General features: G+C 41.8%; 1 protein-coding gene across 2 annotated transcripts in view; it reads left to right on the forward strand.

Moving 5' to 3' along the window:
• The window catches only part of COL4A1 (collagen type IV alpha 1 chain), a 194,711-nt gene that overhangs the window by 74,164 nt on the left and 102,705 nt on the right, over nt 1-17,842 (forward strand). For both annotated transcript variants that reach the window (XM_075918577.1, XM_075918579.1), the window contains exons 3-8: nt 12,501-12,590; nt 12,676-12,720; nt 16,561-16,605; nt 16,699-16,761; nt 16,857-16,910; nt 17,042-17,068. In XM_075918577.1, the coding sequence (XP_075774692.1) occupies nt 12,501-12,590; nt 12,676-12,720; nt 16,561-16,605; nt 16,699-16,761; nt 16,857-16,910; nt 17,042-17,068 (324 nt within the window). The remainder of the gene's footprint in view (nt 1-12,500; nt 12,591-12,675; nt 12,721-16,560; nt 16,606-16,698; nt 16,762-16,856; nt 16,911-17,041; nt 17,069-17,842) is intronic.

Consider the following 17,842-nt stretch of genomic DNA (forward strand, 5'->3'; position numbering starts at 1 on the left):
GGCCGGGGGGGGGGGGGGAGGGATGCAGCCACTGGCCACAGCCGGAGTCCTTCAGGCCATGACCCCGGCAGGCACTCCCTTTAGTTGTGAGCAGAAGCGGGGCAGGGGACAGGAGCATGGCTGGGAGTCACTCCCCCCTGCCCGGCTTCTGCATGCAGCTAGAGGCTCCCAGCTGGGAGGCAAGGCTGCGATTGGCAATGGGAACCTCTGGTCACGTGCAAAAGCCAGGCAGGGGGAGTGGCTGGGAGTCCCGACCTCCGCCCCGCCCCGCCCCACCCGTCGTTCCCCTGCCCCCACCAGGCTTCCGTACGGCGCCCAGCCGGGAATTCAGAAAATACCGGACATTGCACATGTCTGGTTTTTTCTGAATTTTTCTACCGGACAGAGGGTGCAAATACCGGACTGTCCAGTAGAAAACCAGACACCTGGCAACCCTACATGGCGCTGACTCACTGGCTAGGACTGATTAATCAACTGTGAAACTGTGCTGTCCTGCAGCTGAGGGGGAACACTGATGGGAAGTTCCAATATTTCAACATTTGAATTCATGCTAAATCAGGTAAAAAAGTTAATATGTCAAAAAAATTGTGGAATCAGATATTTTGAAAAAACTTAAGAAATGGCAGAAACTTTCATTTTGAGATTCTCAATTAAAAAGGAAACATTTTGACATCCACAAATGAAAATGTTTCATTTTGTTTTGTTGAACTGGCCCAAAACCTTTGTTTTGAGTTTCATTTCTCTTTTGTGGCACCTGGCCTTCTGGGAGTTGTCATTGTTGTGATACCCCCATTCTCCTCTCCTGGCCAAGTTCCTTGGTTGGTATGTTGCTTGGATAGAGGGGAGTCTGCATTGCATCAGGGGAAATGTAGTCCAGCCAGGAAGACAAGCCTCATAGAAGAGAATGGGGGCTTGAACAACAGGTCCTAGGAAGTGATACACCATGACAGGGAAATGCACTCTAATGTTTAATGTTTTGCTCACGAAAGCCCATGATACTACATATATTTTTTGTTAGTCTCTGAGGCTATTTCTACATAGCTGGGCTACCTTTTTAACCAAGAAGTAGCATTAATTGAATCAATCTGTTTAATAAAAAAAGACAAAGTAGCATGTTCATGCTAGAATTCCTAAAAATCACAAGATTCTGAACTCTGGTCTTATTCTCTAATTACCACTCTGTTCTAGATTTTTCTTGTTTCTCAGTTGCAACAGTAAATAAATTATTGTGGACAGAAGTTAAGTCCACAATCCATTAGTTTATAGATCTGAATTTTTAATTTGCTTTTTGTCCCGGGTTAAGGAATAAAATGCCGTGTTCAGCATTTTATGAATTACTTTGCGGTGCTAAAATTGTCACTTACTTCAAACTGTTAGCGGTAGAAGAGATAGTTTCTCTGCTGCTGTGTTTACTTACCTGGAAGTGTTCCACTATCTTTAAGTCCAAGATAACAATTTCAAACTCTAACAACTTATGTAAAAATAGGATGTGGAGGAGAATCAGGTATCAATACTCAGCCACAGAAACTCTAATAAACCACAAAACCCATGCAAACTCTTCCAAAAAGTCTGTCCATATGCATATGCCTGACACCCCCAATAATGCTGTTTTATATGCATGATAACGTTATCCCAAAACGTTCTGTTTTAGATGTGTACTCTGTTAAATAGATACATGTTTTTGGTTTGCGTGAGGAGTCTGATTGGCCTTAGAGCGGGGGTGGGAAACCTAAGGCCCAGGGGCCAGATGCGGCTCCCGGTTTGCCTGGATCCAGCCCGCAAGCCTCAGGACTCTCCCCCCAGCATTTGGGAGCCTGTGCTAGTGCTCCAGCCCCCCTGTTGCCTGGAGCACACAAAATCTACTAGACTAACCCCACTAGGCTCTGGTGTGTGAGGGGAATGTGCAGAGTGTCTTTCTGTTTCTTAGCCAGGGGCCACATCAGTGAGGATTTGTTTTTCTTTTTTTTGTTTCTCACTTGTGTGCAGCCCCTGACTGATTTTTCTGTGGATCAGCGGCCCTCAACCCAAAAAGTTTCCCCACCCCTGCCTTAGAGAGATCCAAAAAGGGGAATGAATGGGCAGCTATCCCTAAAAGATCATTGATAAAGTAAAAGGACTGTGAAATGCTACAAAAGTCCATCAAAGTCTGTTCATTTTGTTTTTACTGATGCCAAGCATTAGAATATAACTTAAAGGGTTTGAGAGGATACCTGACTTTTTCAAAGCTATAATTTTTAATTACATTTAATTATACTTATACCTATCTATTTTGGGCCAAATCTTCAACCCAGCCCCAAACCTGAATAGCTGGACTAGGTCCTGGAAAGTTGTTCAGGGGAAAGAAGACAGGCATCTACTCCTACGGGCTGTCTAGTTCATCCAGTAGGCCACTCAACCCAACAGGTGAAGCCAAGGGCACCAACAGCCACCACAGGCCCCTAGTCAAGGTGGGGGGCCCTGGCTCTGCACTCTGGGAAGCGGCAGAGCCATGAGCAGGGCAGGGCAGCTAGTCCTCTGTGCTGCTCGGAGTGCACCACACTGGTCCCCCAATCGTTAGAGCCACCTGGAGTGGCTCCAGCAGCAATTTAAGGGGCCTGAGGTTCCAGCCACCAACACTGCTATTGCAGTGGTGGTGGCAGCAAATAACCCTAGGTCCCTTCGAATTACTGGGCCCCGGGGCAATAGCCCCTTTTGTCCCCTCTCTTTTCCCCCATTGGCAGGCCTGGGTGGAACAATTTTCTTCTGTACCTCTAATATATCCCCACTGTTAGAAGATGAGTGGAGGCTTAATGCATATCTTCTGTGTCCATCACTGCTTTTCCTTTACCCACACCCTACATATGCCCAGACAGGAGCCCTTGCTAAGCTGGTCTCCATAGGTGCAGTACTGTGCAAACTTTAAAGAACTTCCTCAAATCAACCCCCCTCTAACAAAATGGATACACCAGTTTGCTTCCTGTGAACTTCAGCAGCTGTGGAAGTGGGAGCTAAGTTTGCCTTTTAATGTCTTAATTCATAGCATCTGGAGATATATTTTTCACCATAAAGTGGGAAGAATTTTCATGCTCCTTTTATTTTTGTAATCAACACTCTGTTTGCCCTATAATTACATTAGTGATCTCACAATACAAAGGAAAGCAAAATGTTTTCAATAGAAGCCTGTGCAATACCTTATAAAAAGTTACTAAAGGGCACTTTCATAATGGCTGCATTATGACATCTTTATCTTTCATTTGAGAAAGTTTTTATCTCATTGGGTCTCTGGGATAACCATATTTAGAATATGTTCAAATACAGTAGAGAAAATTCTTATTGGATCACCTCCAATGTCAATTACATCCCTTTGCTAAAAATCCCTTTAAGCTGACTCATACTTTATTATGGGCATGTAATTGACTAAGTCTTACTTTTGTTTTTTTTCTGGATTTTTGAAAATGAATTTCACTGCAACAGATGTCTCTTAGAATATAAAGCTTTTGTTATTAAATTGAATGGTGGCATATAGGACCAGACAGTTGGCTTTACGTTAAGGCAAGTATCACATGTTTACAAGATAATACATACAATAATTTTACAGCAACTTTGTTGTTTTATTCAAAATAAAACAACTTAGTACTTTTCATTAAGTTGGTTTTTAACACCTTCAGATGTTTTCTCCCTCTATTTTGGTGTTGTACACAATTACTTATTGTTCTTCCTAACCTCTACTGTGGGAACTCCATCTATTTAAACTGATTAGAATTTTGAATGCTTGCCTAATTGTTACTTGGTTACTAAGAAATAGCCAGAAGCTATATGTTTGTTTTCATGCTTACCTGGATTTTACTTGCCTTTTGAGACATTTGGACAGACAAGAAATAGTTAGCCATTACTACTGGTTAAAAGAGCATATTAACCATTTAATTGCTATTTAGGACAAAGTATTCATACAGATGAGTAAAATTGTTTAGATTCATTCATCCAGTTCTAGGAGCTGGTACACCCAGAGGCTTTGTCTACACTGCAGGGTTTTTGCACAAGAAACTTTTTGTGGAAGAGATCTTCCGCAAAAACTTCTTGCGCAAAAGCGCGTCCACATCTCAAAAGCACATCGCAAAAGCCATGTGCTTTTGCACAAGAGAGCATCCACACTGCATGGACACTCTTGCGCAAGAAAGTTCTGATTGCCATTCACAGAATGGCCATCAGAGCACCTGTGCTTTTTGTGATAGGCTCTTTTTGCGCAAGAAACCCGTTGAGCGTCCACACACACCTTTTTGTGCAAGAACTCTTGGGCAAAACGGAGTTATGACTTGTAGAAGGAAGTATACCTACACCGCAAAAAGCCCTCTGTTCTGTCGATTGACTGTAGATTTTCTTGTGCAAAAATGTGCTTGAGGTGTGGACTCTCCACCGGTTTTTTCGCAACAATTCTGTAGTGTAGAAAGAGAACTAGATTAGTAGGAAATAGTCCAAGGAGGGAGCAGTGAAGGCAGAGAAAGGAAGCCCAGAACTGTTGAACAGTGGATCCCTGACTAGAACCCAATAATTTCAGCACTTAGTGGGGACTCCTGGTTCAAGTCCCCATTCTAAAGCAAAGATTTGAACCTAGGTTTTCTGTATTCCAAGTGAGTGCCCTAATGACTGGGCTGTTGGGTATAAGGCAAATGGTACCACCTCCATCTCTGTTTTTGGGACATTAGCCTTTCATTTCCTTTGCTTTTATTAAACTTTCCTCAAATTAAAACATTGTGTTTGACCTGAAACAAAATATCCAACTGCTTTCATTGGGTTAACATTAACTATAAAAGAAACTTTAGGCACTCTGACTTAAGGTTTGAGGCACAATGCAATTTGCCTAGTGGTATTTCAACATTGGAAAAATAGAGCATTTACTGTAGCTATATCAGGAAGTAACTTTGTTTTACAACATTAACAGTAGCATAAAATAGCATTTCATGGAAGCCTGAAAGAAAAAAAATATGCTATCTACAACAGCAGTATCTATTTAATATGTAATTGTTAAGACATGAAATACTACTTTATAAGAATTCACTGCAGTCTGTGAAGTCTAGGACCAGCAGTCCATGATTTTACTATTTATGGTAGAGGTTATTTTTTATAAATATGTCCATGACAAATCATTGGCAAGGATATGAAACATACATATAAAGTCACATTTCAATCAAGCCTAGAGTCTTAATAAAATTTCAATAAGTTTTTCTGCTGTTCTGTCTTTGGAATATGATAAATATTTAAGCTATGCCAGGTCCAGACAAACCTTAATTAATATTCACAAAGCAAGAAGGAAGAGTGTGGAGCATTTTACCCCCTATTTACAGGATATTTAATGTTAAATGGTTTAATACAATGTGCAATACAATAAAGGAAGAATTACTCAAACCTAACAAATTCAGTAGATGATCTTGAGTGGAAATTAATATCCTTTCTTTTAACTTATCTTCAGCTTGTGCAATATTTTTTATACCACTTTCATCTTCACCTTTCAAACTTTTCTATTGCCTATGTTCTCTAAGCTTGTCCCACTCTTCCAGGTTACTCCTGTCTGTGTGCTGGGACTTCCTGTTTCAAGTTTCTAATCAAGGACCCAAATATGGTTTAGGCTCAAGCTATATATCTATAGATTACACAGAACAGCACTGTAATTCTATCTTCATCCTGATTTGACTCATTATTGGAGGTTTGGGATCACTTGCTGCAACTCTGCAGTTTTTCCTAGATGACTAGGATAAACATATTTAATAGGCTTGGCAGTGTTCATTTCCATATCAGGAAAAAATAATTCTGCTACAGGATTCACTGGAAGTTCATGTCTGGGTTCTGCAGCAAGTCAGATTAGATGTGTGTAGTGGGATCCCTGCTATTCGTAAAATCTGTGAAATTTAGGTGGCCCACTATGAGCTGGCTGCTTTGCAATGTCAGAACAGTAACTTAAAGCAGCCATGAAGCTGCCTTATGCTGCCTCAGCTGCTGACCTAACATAAAAACAGAAGAAAATAAGAACAGCCAATACAGGGTCAGTCCAAAGGTTCTCCGAGCCCAATGTCCCGTGTTCCAACAGTTGCCAATGGCATATGCCCCAGAGGAAATGAACAGAACACAAAAATCATCAAGTGATCCATCCCTGTAGCTCATTCCAAGTCCTGACAAACAGAAGCGATGGATGCCATCCTTTGTCAATCCTGGCTAATAGCCATTGATGGGCCTATCCTCCGTGAATGTATCTAGTTCTTTATTGAATCCTGTTAAAGCCCTGGCCTTCACAGCATCCTCTGGCAGTGAGTTCCACAGGTTGTGTGGAGAAATCCTTCCTTTTGTTTGTTTTAAGTCTGCTACTTATTAATTTAATTTGCTGTCCCCTAGTTCTTATGTTATGGGAAGGAGCAAATAACTTTTCCTTATTTATTTTCTCTACGCTACACCAATCGTGATTTTATTGACCTCTCTTATATCCCCCTCCTTAGCTGTCTCTTTTTACAAGCTGAAAAGTCTCAGTCTTTTTAATGTCTCCTTATATGGTAGCCATTCTAAACCTCTAATAGTTTTTGTTGCTTTTTTTCTGAATTTTTTCCAATTCCAATTCCTGGACCTGGCCACCGCCAGGTTTGGAGTTGGAAAGGTGATATAAAGACTCTTTCTATACTGCCTCCAAGCAAGTCCTCTGCTGATTGGAGCATGGCCAGATCAAAAAAGCTGAGCCCAGATTTTTCTCGTACCAATTCCTCAGATTCTTTCTGTCAGGGAAGGAGAAAAGAATTTGCCAATCTCCAAGCTGTCACAGGCTGTACCCCAAAGTGCATGGCTGTGTCTACATTGGCACCCCTTTCCAGAAAAAGGATGCTAATGAGACCAGTCGGAATTGCAAATGCCGCGGGGGATTTAAATATCCCCCGTGGCATTTGCATGAACATGACTGCCGCTTTTTTTCTGGCTCGGGGTTTTGCCGGAGAAAAGCGCCAGTCTAGATGGGATCTTGCGGAAAATAAGCCCTTGAAAGTAGGAATAAGGGATCTTCCGGAAAAGGCTTTATTTTCCACAAGATCCCGTCTAGACTGGCACTTTTCTCTGGCAAAACCTCGAGCTGGAAAAAAGCGGCAGCCATGTTCATGCAAATGCCACGGGGGATATTTAAATCCCCCGCGGCATTTGCAATTCCGACTGATCTCATTAGCATCCCTTTTCCGGAAAGGGGTGCCAATGTAGACACAGCCCATGAGTTACCCAAGATTTGGTCAGAGGTCCTATGCATGGGCTCTATATGTTCTTAATAAGACTGTATAACTTATTATGTTCTACTTTACACAATCCTGTAACTGTAGATAGTACTTAAAATACATACATTCTGATTCTGGATAGCATGCAGTGCAAAACTGTAAACACTGTAATACTACAAAGATTTTAAATAGTACTTGCTTTGCAAATGTGTAACAATAGAAATTATTAATTCTTTGAGTAAATGTATTTATGATAAACTACTGAAAATGACAACTGCAATTAAGGACAAGCAAATGAGCTTTATTTTATTTATTTTTAATATGGAAAAATGTTTAGTATTAATCCTTCCTTTTGTGGCTAAAAAAAGAAGTACAGATTCCAGTAATTTGCATCTACAAATCGGGCCTGACACTCAGCTCCGTTACACCTGTTCTTTCTAAGTGTAACGCCAAACCAGCGGTATCGCAATGGTGTAAAACAGACTGAGAGTTTTAAAACAAGGTGGAAAACGAAGCCCAATTACTTAATGGTGAATATTTCCACCTTGTTTTAAAACTCTCAGTCTGTTTTACACCATTGCAATGCCACTGGTTTGGAGTTACACTTCGAAAGAACAGGTGTAATGCCATAGATGCTCTTGCGCAAAAGCACATGCCAGTGTAGATACGCTCTTGTGGAAGACTTTTTGACCAAGAACTCTTCGGCTACCTCTACACTGGCCCCTTTTTCGGAAGGGGCATGCTAATTTTGAAAGTGGGAATAGGGAAATCCGGGGGGGGGTTAAATATCCCCCGCGGATTTAAATAAACATGTCCGCTGCTTTTTTTCCGGCTTGGGGAAAAGCCGGAAAAAAGCGTCTAGACTGGCCCGATCCTCCGGAATAAAGCCCTATTCCGGAGGATCTCTTATTCCTACTTTGAGGAGGCCTTCTTTCTATAGATGGATTATGGCGGACATCTAGTGTTCTTGCACCCAAAGGTGTTATGGATGTGGGCCTGACAACTGGCTCAGGACTTGAAGGATGAACAGGTGGGGCTGTCGGATCAGCCTGCTCAGGGAGAGGTTTATGTTCACCGCAGGCAGAGACAGGGATGGTGAGTCAGGAACAGGTTACTCTTGACTTGGTAGCACCTGTTCTTGACTCTCCTCCTCTGTCACTGTCTGTGGTGAAGATGTTATAGCTCTCCATGCGTGCATCGACACTGCACCACTATTTGGAGATAACTTGCATTATTTCAAAATAACAATGTGAGTGTCTACACAGCCATTCTGTTATTTCTAAATAGTTTTGAAATAATTTCAAAATAATGGAAGGCTTATTCCAAAATCTGTAAACCTCATTCAACGAGGATTAACACCTATTCCAAAATAGTTATTTCAAAATAAGGCATGTGTAGATGCTCCACTGCTTCTATGTTGAAATAGCTCCTCACCAGGGCCTTCTAAGTTTTTGCTTCCCAGTGCCTTGTGGAGCTCTAAATTTAGAAAGCATGTTTATATTACAGAAGTCTGCTTCAGACTAATTTTGAGGCTTTCCTGCAGTGTAGACGTGCTATTTCGAAATAAGCTTTTTCAGAATAATTGTTCCGGAATAGTTTATTTTGAAAATAAGTGTGCAGTACAGACATACCCTGTGTTTCAATTGATTTCTTTCTAAACTCTGTAACTCCAAACAATATAACAGCATAGATTTTGTGTGGTCCGCATTAGGGCTGTGTAGAATTATAGTGTTATATTAAATCTTCAGGGCTCATAACATAGGTTTCAGATTTTTAGAAACTACATAATTCTGCTTAAACTCAAAACTAGCCTCACCAAAACCAACTTTTTCCTAAAAATTGAGTTAAAAGAGGGGAAAACTAGGAGAAAATGGTGAAAGAAGTTAGATCACCTGTTCTGTGGCATCTTTTTAACTGTCACCTCAAAACAGCATAATCAGTTTTGCATAAAACATTTAAGAAAAAAATGTTCTCTTGGCACACATACAAACCTCTGATGTTCCAGGCAGATTCATCTGGCAAGAGGGTGTGTATGTGTGTGAGAGAAGAGTCATAATTAAGCTGGAGCTACTAACATCTGTCCATAAACCTCAAATATTTGTTTAAATAGCTAATTTTCAGCATATACAGTGATGGAAACGGGCCATATTTTGGAGCCTTTAAGTGCCCTGATTAGCCCTTACTCATGCCATTACCCTCATTGAGGAAAATAGGTCTATTTGAATGAATATGTGTTCCTACAGGGTATAACTTTACAACCCATGCCATGATAATTGCAGGTGCAAGCAGCTTGAGTAGTTAAAATCCAGATTGTTGCCAGGAAAAATGAAGTAGCTGCTTGAGAAGTCATTTCAATATTGTAAACCTGTAGGCAAGTGCTTTTCTGTCAATTTTCAAAAGGGTCTGCACATTCATTTGAATTCTTACAGGGGTCTGCCGATGAAAAAACGTTGAAAACCACTGCTGTACTCTTACCACCTGGATGGCTGGAGCATGGGGGAGGGAGGCTGGCTTCTCTGCTTTCCCCTGGCCGGCCGGAGCATAGGGGAGGGAGGCTGGAGCAATGTGCCATCCCTGCCTTCCCTAGGTCTGCCAGAATTGGCCCCATGACAGACCATGAAGGATGTGAGGGTGAGCATTTGCATGCAGGGCTGCATAATCAAATAAGTAGGAGAAGGAGACTGGAAGCTAAGATACCTGGTTTCGATTCCTGATTCTGTCACTGACTCACGGGGGACTAGATTGTCCCAGCCTTCACATGGCCGCACAAGTGATTAAGGCTCTTTTAATAGTTTGCTTGACACTGGTTAGATTTTGACTCCAGACCTGGTGAGCAGAGTGGGAAAAATAGAGGCTGCTCTGCAAGAGAGTGGGCAGACAAGGGACAGAAAGAACCAAGATCTCTGGCCCCTCTCCCCCTACTTGCTAGGTTAACCAGCCAGGCACAGAGCAGGCAATAACTTGCTCCACAAAAAGAGGTAAAATAACTTACTCCCATGCTCCATGAACAGTGGGATGAGAGGAGAATCTGGGATTAAAACTCTTTATTTTATCTTCTTTGCTGCTGGGTCAATACAGCTACATGCTACCCCCTAGTCCAGGCAGATGGTGAAGTAACAAATAGCTCTAGGTGAACAAGAGCAATTTACTTAGGCCTGATTTTCATTTACCAAAAGGCTCTGTTTAAATTAGTACCGCAGCATGCAGACTTTGGCCTGAATCTCTGCTATTTACACTCACTTCCAGGCCCCTTTACATTGCCAGCACATGAGAAGCAGGCCCAAAACCATTCACTGCTTCAATTTTACCCATATGTAGAATGGGAGAAATAATATTTCCCCATCTCAAAGGGTGTTTTGAGGAGCTCCATTTGTAAAATGCTTTGAGTTCCTTGAATGGAAAGCATTATTTAATTACGTACTTCTACTGGAGTTCATTTTCCCCCTTCGTTTGCACATGTTGTGCTTTCCTTGAGCCATGGACAACTGTGTTGATATCTATTTTAGTGTCTTCTGTATCCCTAATTCATCTCCCATCAGGTCACAGGAGCAAGTGCCCAGGATTCATTGTAAAATCCTGCTTGTAAATAAGATAACATCTGTTCTCTGTAGATGTACTTGCTACTGCAGTGCCAATAAGCCAGCCAAAACATGGAGTTTAAGTACCTCAGTAATCCATTTAGTATTTCTGATATCTTCCAGATTTTAGAACAATTACATCCACATTTAGTCAGATGCCTCTTCCTGGATCCTGATATTTAAACCAATTGTGCAGTTAGGGTTTCACACCTTTTTTGCTGCAAATTCAGAAATGTGTTTCTTATTTCATTTGTTGTGGGATTTTACATGGCATAGGAATTTAGGACATAAGAACATAAGTATATGAGAACATTATCCAGGATGGGAAGGCATGGTGTCCCTAGCCTCTTTCAGAACTGGGAATTGGCAACAGGGGTGGAGCTCCTGACATTGGCCACTGTCAGAAGACAGGATATCTCGCAAGATGGACCTTTGGTCTGTGCCTGGATTGTTAAATTCGTCAGATTTGGGACTGTCTTTTAAAATTTCTTAGTACAGTCTCTAGCATATTAAAGCAACATTCTCAGTTAGTCTCTGGCTAGGTGCTACCATAATAAAACTAAAAAATAATAATCCTTGTACAATGCATGCAGAACTCCTGCTGGTTTCATATGGGGCTCTAAGTTAGTGAGCATTAAGTAGCTACAGGATTAATTCATAATGTGGGATAGATCTAGTCTTCTGTCATCAAAAGAATGATCTGATTTAAATAAATATGGGCCTGTACCCATCCATAGGAGAAGACTTTTCAGCACAAGGATATCAAAAGTCACTCTTTGGGCCCTGACTTTCAGAATATGATCTGAAGAAGTGGGTCTGCCCCACGAAAGCTCATCTCCTAATAAACCATCTTGTTAGTCTTTAAAGTATTACATGACTGCTTTTTTTGTTCTACCACGATCAGACTAACCCAGCTACCTCTCTGTTTCTTTTGGCCCTGAGAGCAGAAAATAAAATTCTAATAGATGGGGTAGTCTGTTCACCAAGCCACCTGGGAAGGACTTTTACCCCAAACTTCTCCTAGAGCACTTGGGCTCTGCACCATCCTCTGGGACACAAAATTTTATCTAACTGGAAGAATCTAGCCTAATAAATGTTAGAGGAGTGAGCATGGTGGTTCATACTTTATACTACTCGTCACCTTATATTTACTGTTCAGATGTATGTAATTTGCTACTAGACGTGGTGGCAGCTGTGCTACTCCTAAAATGATCATACTGGAGGAAAAGTTACAGAGGGGCAATGTAGTGGCATGTCAATGATGGATAACCATGCCTGTGATACCATGAGTCGTCATGTAGAACATTGCTCAGAAAGACTGAGATAAGTACATTTTCTTCTTTTAAATACACAAATGACTCTTCTGTGTACCTCTGTCTCCTTTGTTCATCCTACCTTGCAATATGCTTCTATACAGATCGACATTACAGATGTTAGATTTCTCTATCAAACACCAAACTCAGATGTTTAGCTCCACCTATATATCATCTGTAATTACTATTGGCAGCTGATGCAGCCTTACAAGGGACAGTATACTATTGTATATAGTGTTGTTGTGGATGTGTCTGTCCTAAGATATTTGAGTAAAAAATTGAGTGAAGTTGGTCCCATAAAAGACTACCTCACCAACCTTGTCTCTGGAAACACTGGAAGTTAGAAGCAGCAGAATCATAGTTTTCTAATGTTGATGTGTTCTTTTTCTTTGTAGGGTGAAAGAGGTTTGCCTGGGCTACAAGGTGTGGTTGGATTTCCTGGAATGCAAGGACCTGAAGGTCCTCCTGGGGCACCAGGAATTAAGGTAGTGTAAATTTAATATTTAAATGGGAAAATTTCCCTAAACCCTTGTCACTGTGAAAGACATATTTATTACATTTTTCTTACAGGGTGATACTGGAGAACCAGGACTACCAGGAACAAAAGGAACAAGGGTGAGTTATCTGCTCACATTTAGTTTTAATAATTTTGAAGAATATAGGTTAAGATTTTGTAAACCGTAATGCCTTAATGGCTAGCTTAATTTTTCATCATATATGTTTGCTCTTTTCCAAGTGCAAGGTAATGTAAGTCACTTCTTTGAGTTAGTCAATGGCTACCTGCTAATTTCAGAATCCTTGCTCTTGTTTTGAAGGATCAGTAATATGCTGCCCCTACCTCTGTCCTCTTACATTACCTACCTGGACCTTATTACTCAACTGTTTATTTTGGTCTTGACACTCTTCGGCTACGTCTACACTGGCCCCTTCTTCGGAATAGGCATGCTAATTTCGAACTTTGGAATAGGGAAATCCGCGGGGGATTTAAATATCCCCTGCAGGATTTAAATAAACATGGCCGCCGCTTTTTTTCCAGCTTGGGGAAAAGCTGGAAAAGAGCGTCCAGACTGGCGCGATCCTCCGGAATAAAACCCTATTCCGGAGGATCTCTTATTCCTACTTTCAGAATAGGGCTTTATTCTGGAGAATCGCGTCAGTCTGGACACCCTTTTCCAGCTTTTCCCCAAGCCGGAAAAAAAGCGTCAGCCATGTTTATTTAAATCCCGCGGGGGATATTTAAATCCCCCGCGGATTTCCCTATTCCAAAGTTCGAAATTAGCATGCCTATTCCGAAGAAGGGGCCAGTCTAGACGTAGCCCATATGTTTCCTTCTCTTCCAAAGCTTGTTGCCCTTTCTCATGCTTTGTTATGTTTGGAAAGCCCACCACAAGTTGCCCCTCTTTCCTATTTTAAAAGCTTCCATAGAAATATTACTTCTTCTGTCTCACCTATAGGAAATCAAGAGGGGGGAAAGGAGTCACCCACATACACATCAGTTGACAGTAACATTAATATGTGTGCATGGCACGAGGCTCAATCCTGTGCCGATTAAAATCAAAAGGAAAATTTCTATTGACTTCAGTTGTGCTGGAACAAGTTCTCATAGTATCTCTGTGATCCTACTGACGATTGATCATCAATCTGTTTGGTGTTCTTGAGCTTCTTCTTACTTTCCTATGCTGTGCATTTGTCGCTTCTGTTATGTTCATTTTAGCTTGCCAGGGCATTGGCCATTTGTTTATTCATTTTGTGGGATGCCTCGCTCTTTTTGGGCACTATAAATTAATGACATAATAATAACAAAAGAGAACTCGAATGTGTTGTATTTTCTGTGACATTTTTACACCTATGGCTTTCTGGCACATAATTTCAAGTAGGCTTACTTAATATGGCTCTTTAGTGCCCTCTGGTGGCCAGATCACATAGAGCTTGAGTCAGCTGAATTGGCACAAGCCACTTATACTGTGGGACTCAGAGGTCTTAAGTCAACCCAACTGTTTATGATAGACATACTCAGAGGCACCGCATTACATTAATATAATAACTGTACATGTGCACCATTTCAGTAACAGGAGAGTGGGGATTTATTAATGCTATAACCTTGTGAATGAAATTACAAATACCCAAGCTAAAAAAACGACATCCATCTTTCCTGCTTACGAAGACCCATTTGAGAAATTCGCCGGAAGACTAAATAAGTTAATAGCATGACAAGCACTGGCCTGGACAAACTGCTGATTTGTTAAACTTGAAAAGTATTTGAGTGTATGTCTACACAGCAAAGTTATTTCGAAATAACAGTCGTTATTTCGAAATAACTTTACCAGCATCTACACAACCAAACTGCTATTTTGAAATTAAACCAAAATAGCGGAGGGTTTATTTCGAAATTGGTAAACCTCATTCCACAAGGAACAGCGCCAATTTTGAAATTGCTATTTCAAAATAAGTGCTGTGTAGACACTTATTTCGAAATCGGGGGTCTCCACCCCTTCCCAGGATGCCCTGGTGGCCACTCTGAGCACAACCAAGAAAACTCCTCTCCCTTCCTCCCTTCCCGGAGCCCTTAAAGGGATAGACTCTGGCCACAGTACCTGTGCCAGCTCCAAGCCTGCCAGCCCAGAACCAGCAGTCACTGCACATGACCCAGTGGCCCCTGCATGAGCCAGGCAGCCAGGTGCCAGCCAACCCTCCACCGCTCCCCAGGAGCAGTATGCCAGCTCCCAGGAGCCTTCCAGGGCCCAGAGAAGGTGGGCGCCTTCCTGGTCCAGGGCAGAGATCAGGAACCTAATTCAGGTTTTGGGGGATGCCTCCAACGTCCATGATCTCCGCACTAAGCAGAGGAATGCAACCATCTACAAGAGGATGGCTGCCAGCTTGGCCACCAAAAGTCACATGCGAACCCAAGAGCAGGTTTGCATGAAAATAAAGGAGCTGCGGCAGGTGTATGCCAGGGCCACAGGGGGCAGCTCCCAACCAGGGGCAGACCCAGACCCCTGCCCCTATTTTGATGCCATGGATCACATCCTGGGGGGCAGGATGGTCCGTGCCCCCCAGGTGGTCATCAACCCTGAGGCAGAGCTTGCTGCCTCCTGCTGCTCCAGCCCAGCTACTGCTCCTCCTCCCACTCCTTCTTCTCCTCCCACTTCTTCTTCCCCACATCCCCAGGGATGCCGAGGCCCCCGCACCAATGGTGCCGAGAGATAGTTGGGCCGGCAAGACCCCCAAACCTGAGCCCTGAGCTTCTCCTCCCCTTCCTCCCCTTGCCTTCCCCTGCAAACTCCCTCCTCCCGGGTTTCCCCCTCCCCCTCCCACCTTTCCTCCTCTCCCTCCTACCTTCTTTCCCCAGTCTCACCTCAGTTTCATTCTCCTCCACCCCAGTTTTGTTCAATAAAGAGGCTTTGTTGTAATGAACATGTGCCTTTTATTGTACAGCAGGAAGGGGGGTTAGGGAGGGGTAAGTGGAAGGACGTGAGGGAGGAATGAGGCACAAGCCCCCAGTGGAGCACACCAGGGAGACTGTTACTGCCTGCAGAATGTGCTGCCAGGCTCGCAGCAACATGTCCAGGAGAAGTATCAGACTGCCCAGAGATGGCTGTGGCTCCATGCGGCAGAATGCTGTGGTGTCCTGAGTGAGGGCAATCAGAGCACACAGAGAAAAAAATGTTTTGCTGTCCCTCAGCAAGGTAGGCAAGCAAGCGGGGAAACCTTAGAACCGTCTATCCAGGGGAGGGAGAGTCCCTTTAAGCACAGGTCTCAGATAGCCTCAGGCAGCAGCCACACAGCCTTAAATGTGATTCAGCGTCCTATCAGCGTGGACACGCTATTTCGAAATAGCAAAATGCTATTTCGAAATGCATTTTATGTCTAGATGCGTTATTTCAAAATAAGCTATTTCGAAATAACGCTGTAGTGTAGACATATCCTGAGAAAATTAGTATATGTGTTTCAACTCTGCAATTTTTCTGAGCAGTAAAAATTAAAGTGGCCATGGCTTATGTAAATGCATTGGCCATGGCTTATGTAAATCAGAGAAGTATTTACAGAATTATGTCAGTATTCTCTTAATGTGAAAAGGAAATTTCTGTAGATTTCACATTATGAATGACAGTGGTGGCAATTGTAGAAAAAATATGCACTCCTTTAGCAGCACATTCAGATCTGATTAAATTCTCATTGAAAATAATGAAAATGAAGTTGATCAAAGATTTTTCAACATACTTTGGAAAAAAATCAAAATGTTTGTGGATTTGTTTTGTTATTATTTTTCACCTAGCCTAGCAAGTGATTGAAATTTTGAGAAAATGTCTTTGCAAAAATGTGAGGGAAATTTTACCAAATATTTTAATCAGCTCGAAAATGATCATAATTAGATCAGACCCATAATTTTGTATGTTATTGGGTAATTTTGATGTCATCACTTTATATTTTTTAATATGTGTTCATTAATTACAGGGCCCACCCGGTGCATCGGGATTTCCAGGAAACCCAGGTCTTCCGGTATGTATGAAGCATACATTTATTCATAAGAACCTTACAGTTTTACTAGTGACAATAGCATTTGTTACTTTTTCTGCTTTCTCCTAATGGCAGGGCATCCCTGGACAAGATGGCCCACCAGGTCCACCTGGTATCCCAGGATGCAATGGCACAAAGGTGACATTTACATTTTTAACAACAATTCTCTTCTACATATTATTTAAGATATCAATGTGTTTCCTAAACAAAGTCAATTTCTCTGTTCTCTTTAGGGTGAAATAGGTCCTGTTGGTCCTCCAGGTTTTCCTGGATTGGTTGGGATCATAGTAAGCAAACATTTTTTATACATAATTCATTCCTGTCACTTCTGATGCTTGAAATTTTAAATGTAATAAAAGTTGTATAATATCAATAATATGTATGAGAAAAAATGATACATTTTAAATGTATTTTTCAGGGACCTCCAGGACCTCCTGGTATTAAGGTACATTTTGTCTTTAAAATAAATGCATTCATATATTGCTTTCCAAAGTTAAAAATTGGAAGACCTATGAACATGAAAATTAGCGGTCCTTACTTAGGTATTCATGCTGCAAAGCGATATGTAGATGGTTCATTATGTAGATGGTTCAACAACAAAGAAAATAGTACACACTGTTAAGCAAGTGTCTAATGCCCATTCCCTGATCTATAAAGACTTACATTCATTTTTAAGAGTCAGACATACCATTCAGATGATACCAACTTGGAAGGGTTGCAAGTGCTTTGGAGGTTAAGATTGAAATTCAGAATGATCTGGACAAACAGCCTAAATAGTCTGAAGAAAATAGGAAGAATTTCACTTAGGGTGTGTCTAGACTACAGAGTTTTGTCGACAAAAGTGGACTTTTGTCAACAAAACTATACCTGCATCTACACTACCGCTGAGTTCTGTCGACATAACGTCAACAGAACTCAGCGGTTTTGTTGACGCTGGTAAACCTCATTTTACGAGGTATAACGCCTTCTGTCGACAGAGTTTCTGTCGACAGAAGGTGTTATTGCATGTAAACTGTCCTTTGCGTCTACACTACCATGTCGACAAAGCAGCTTGCTTTGTCGACAGAACTGAATGTAGTGTAGACGCTCTTTGTCGACAAGTTTTGTCGACAGTATCTGTCGACAAAACTTCTGTCGACAAAAGCCTGTAGTCTAGACGTACCCTTAGAAAGGAACAATCAGTTCCACACATACAAAATGGGAAATGACTTCTTAGGAA

Source organism: Pelodiscus sinensis, chromosome 1, assembly GCF_049634645.1.
Source record: "Pelodiscus sinensis isolate JC-2024 chromosome 1, ASM4963464v1, whole genome shotgun sequence".
NCBI classification, from domain to species: domain Eukaryota; kingdom Metazoa; phylum Chordata; order Testudines; family Trionychidae; genus Pelodiscus; species Pelodiscus sinensis.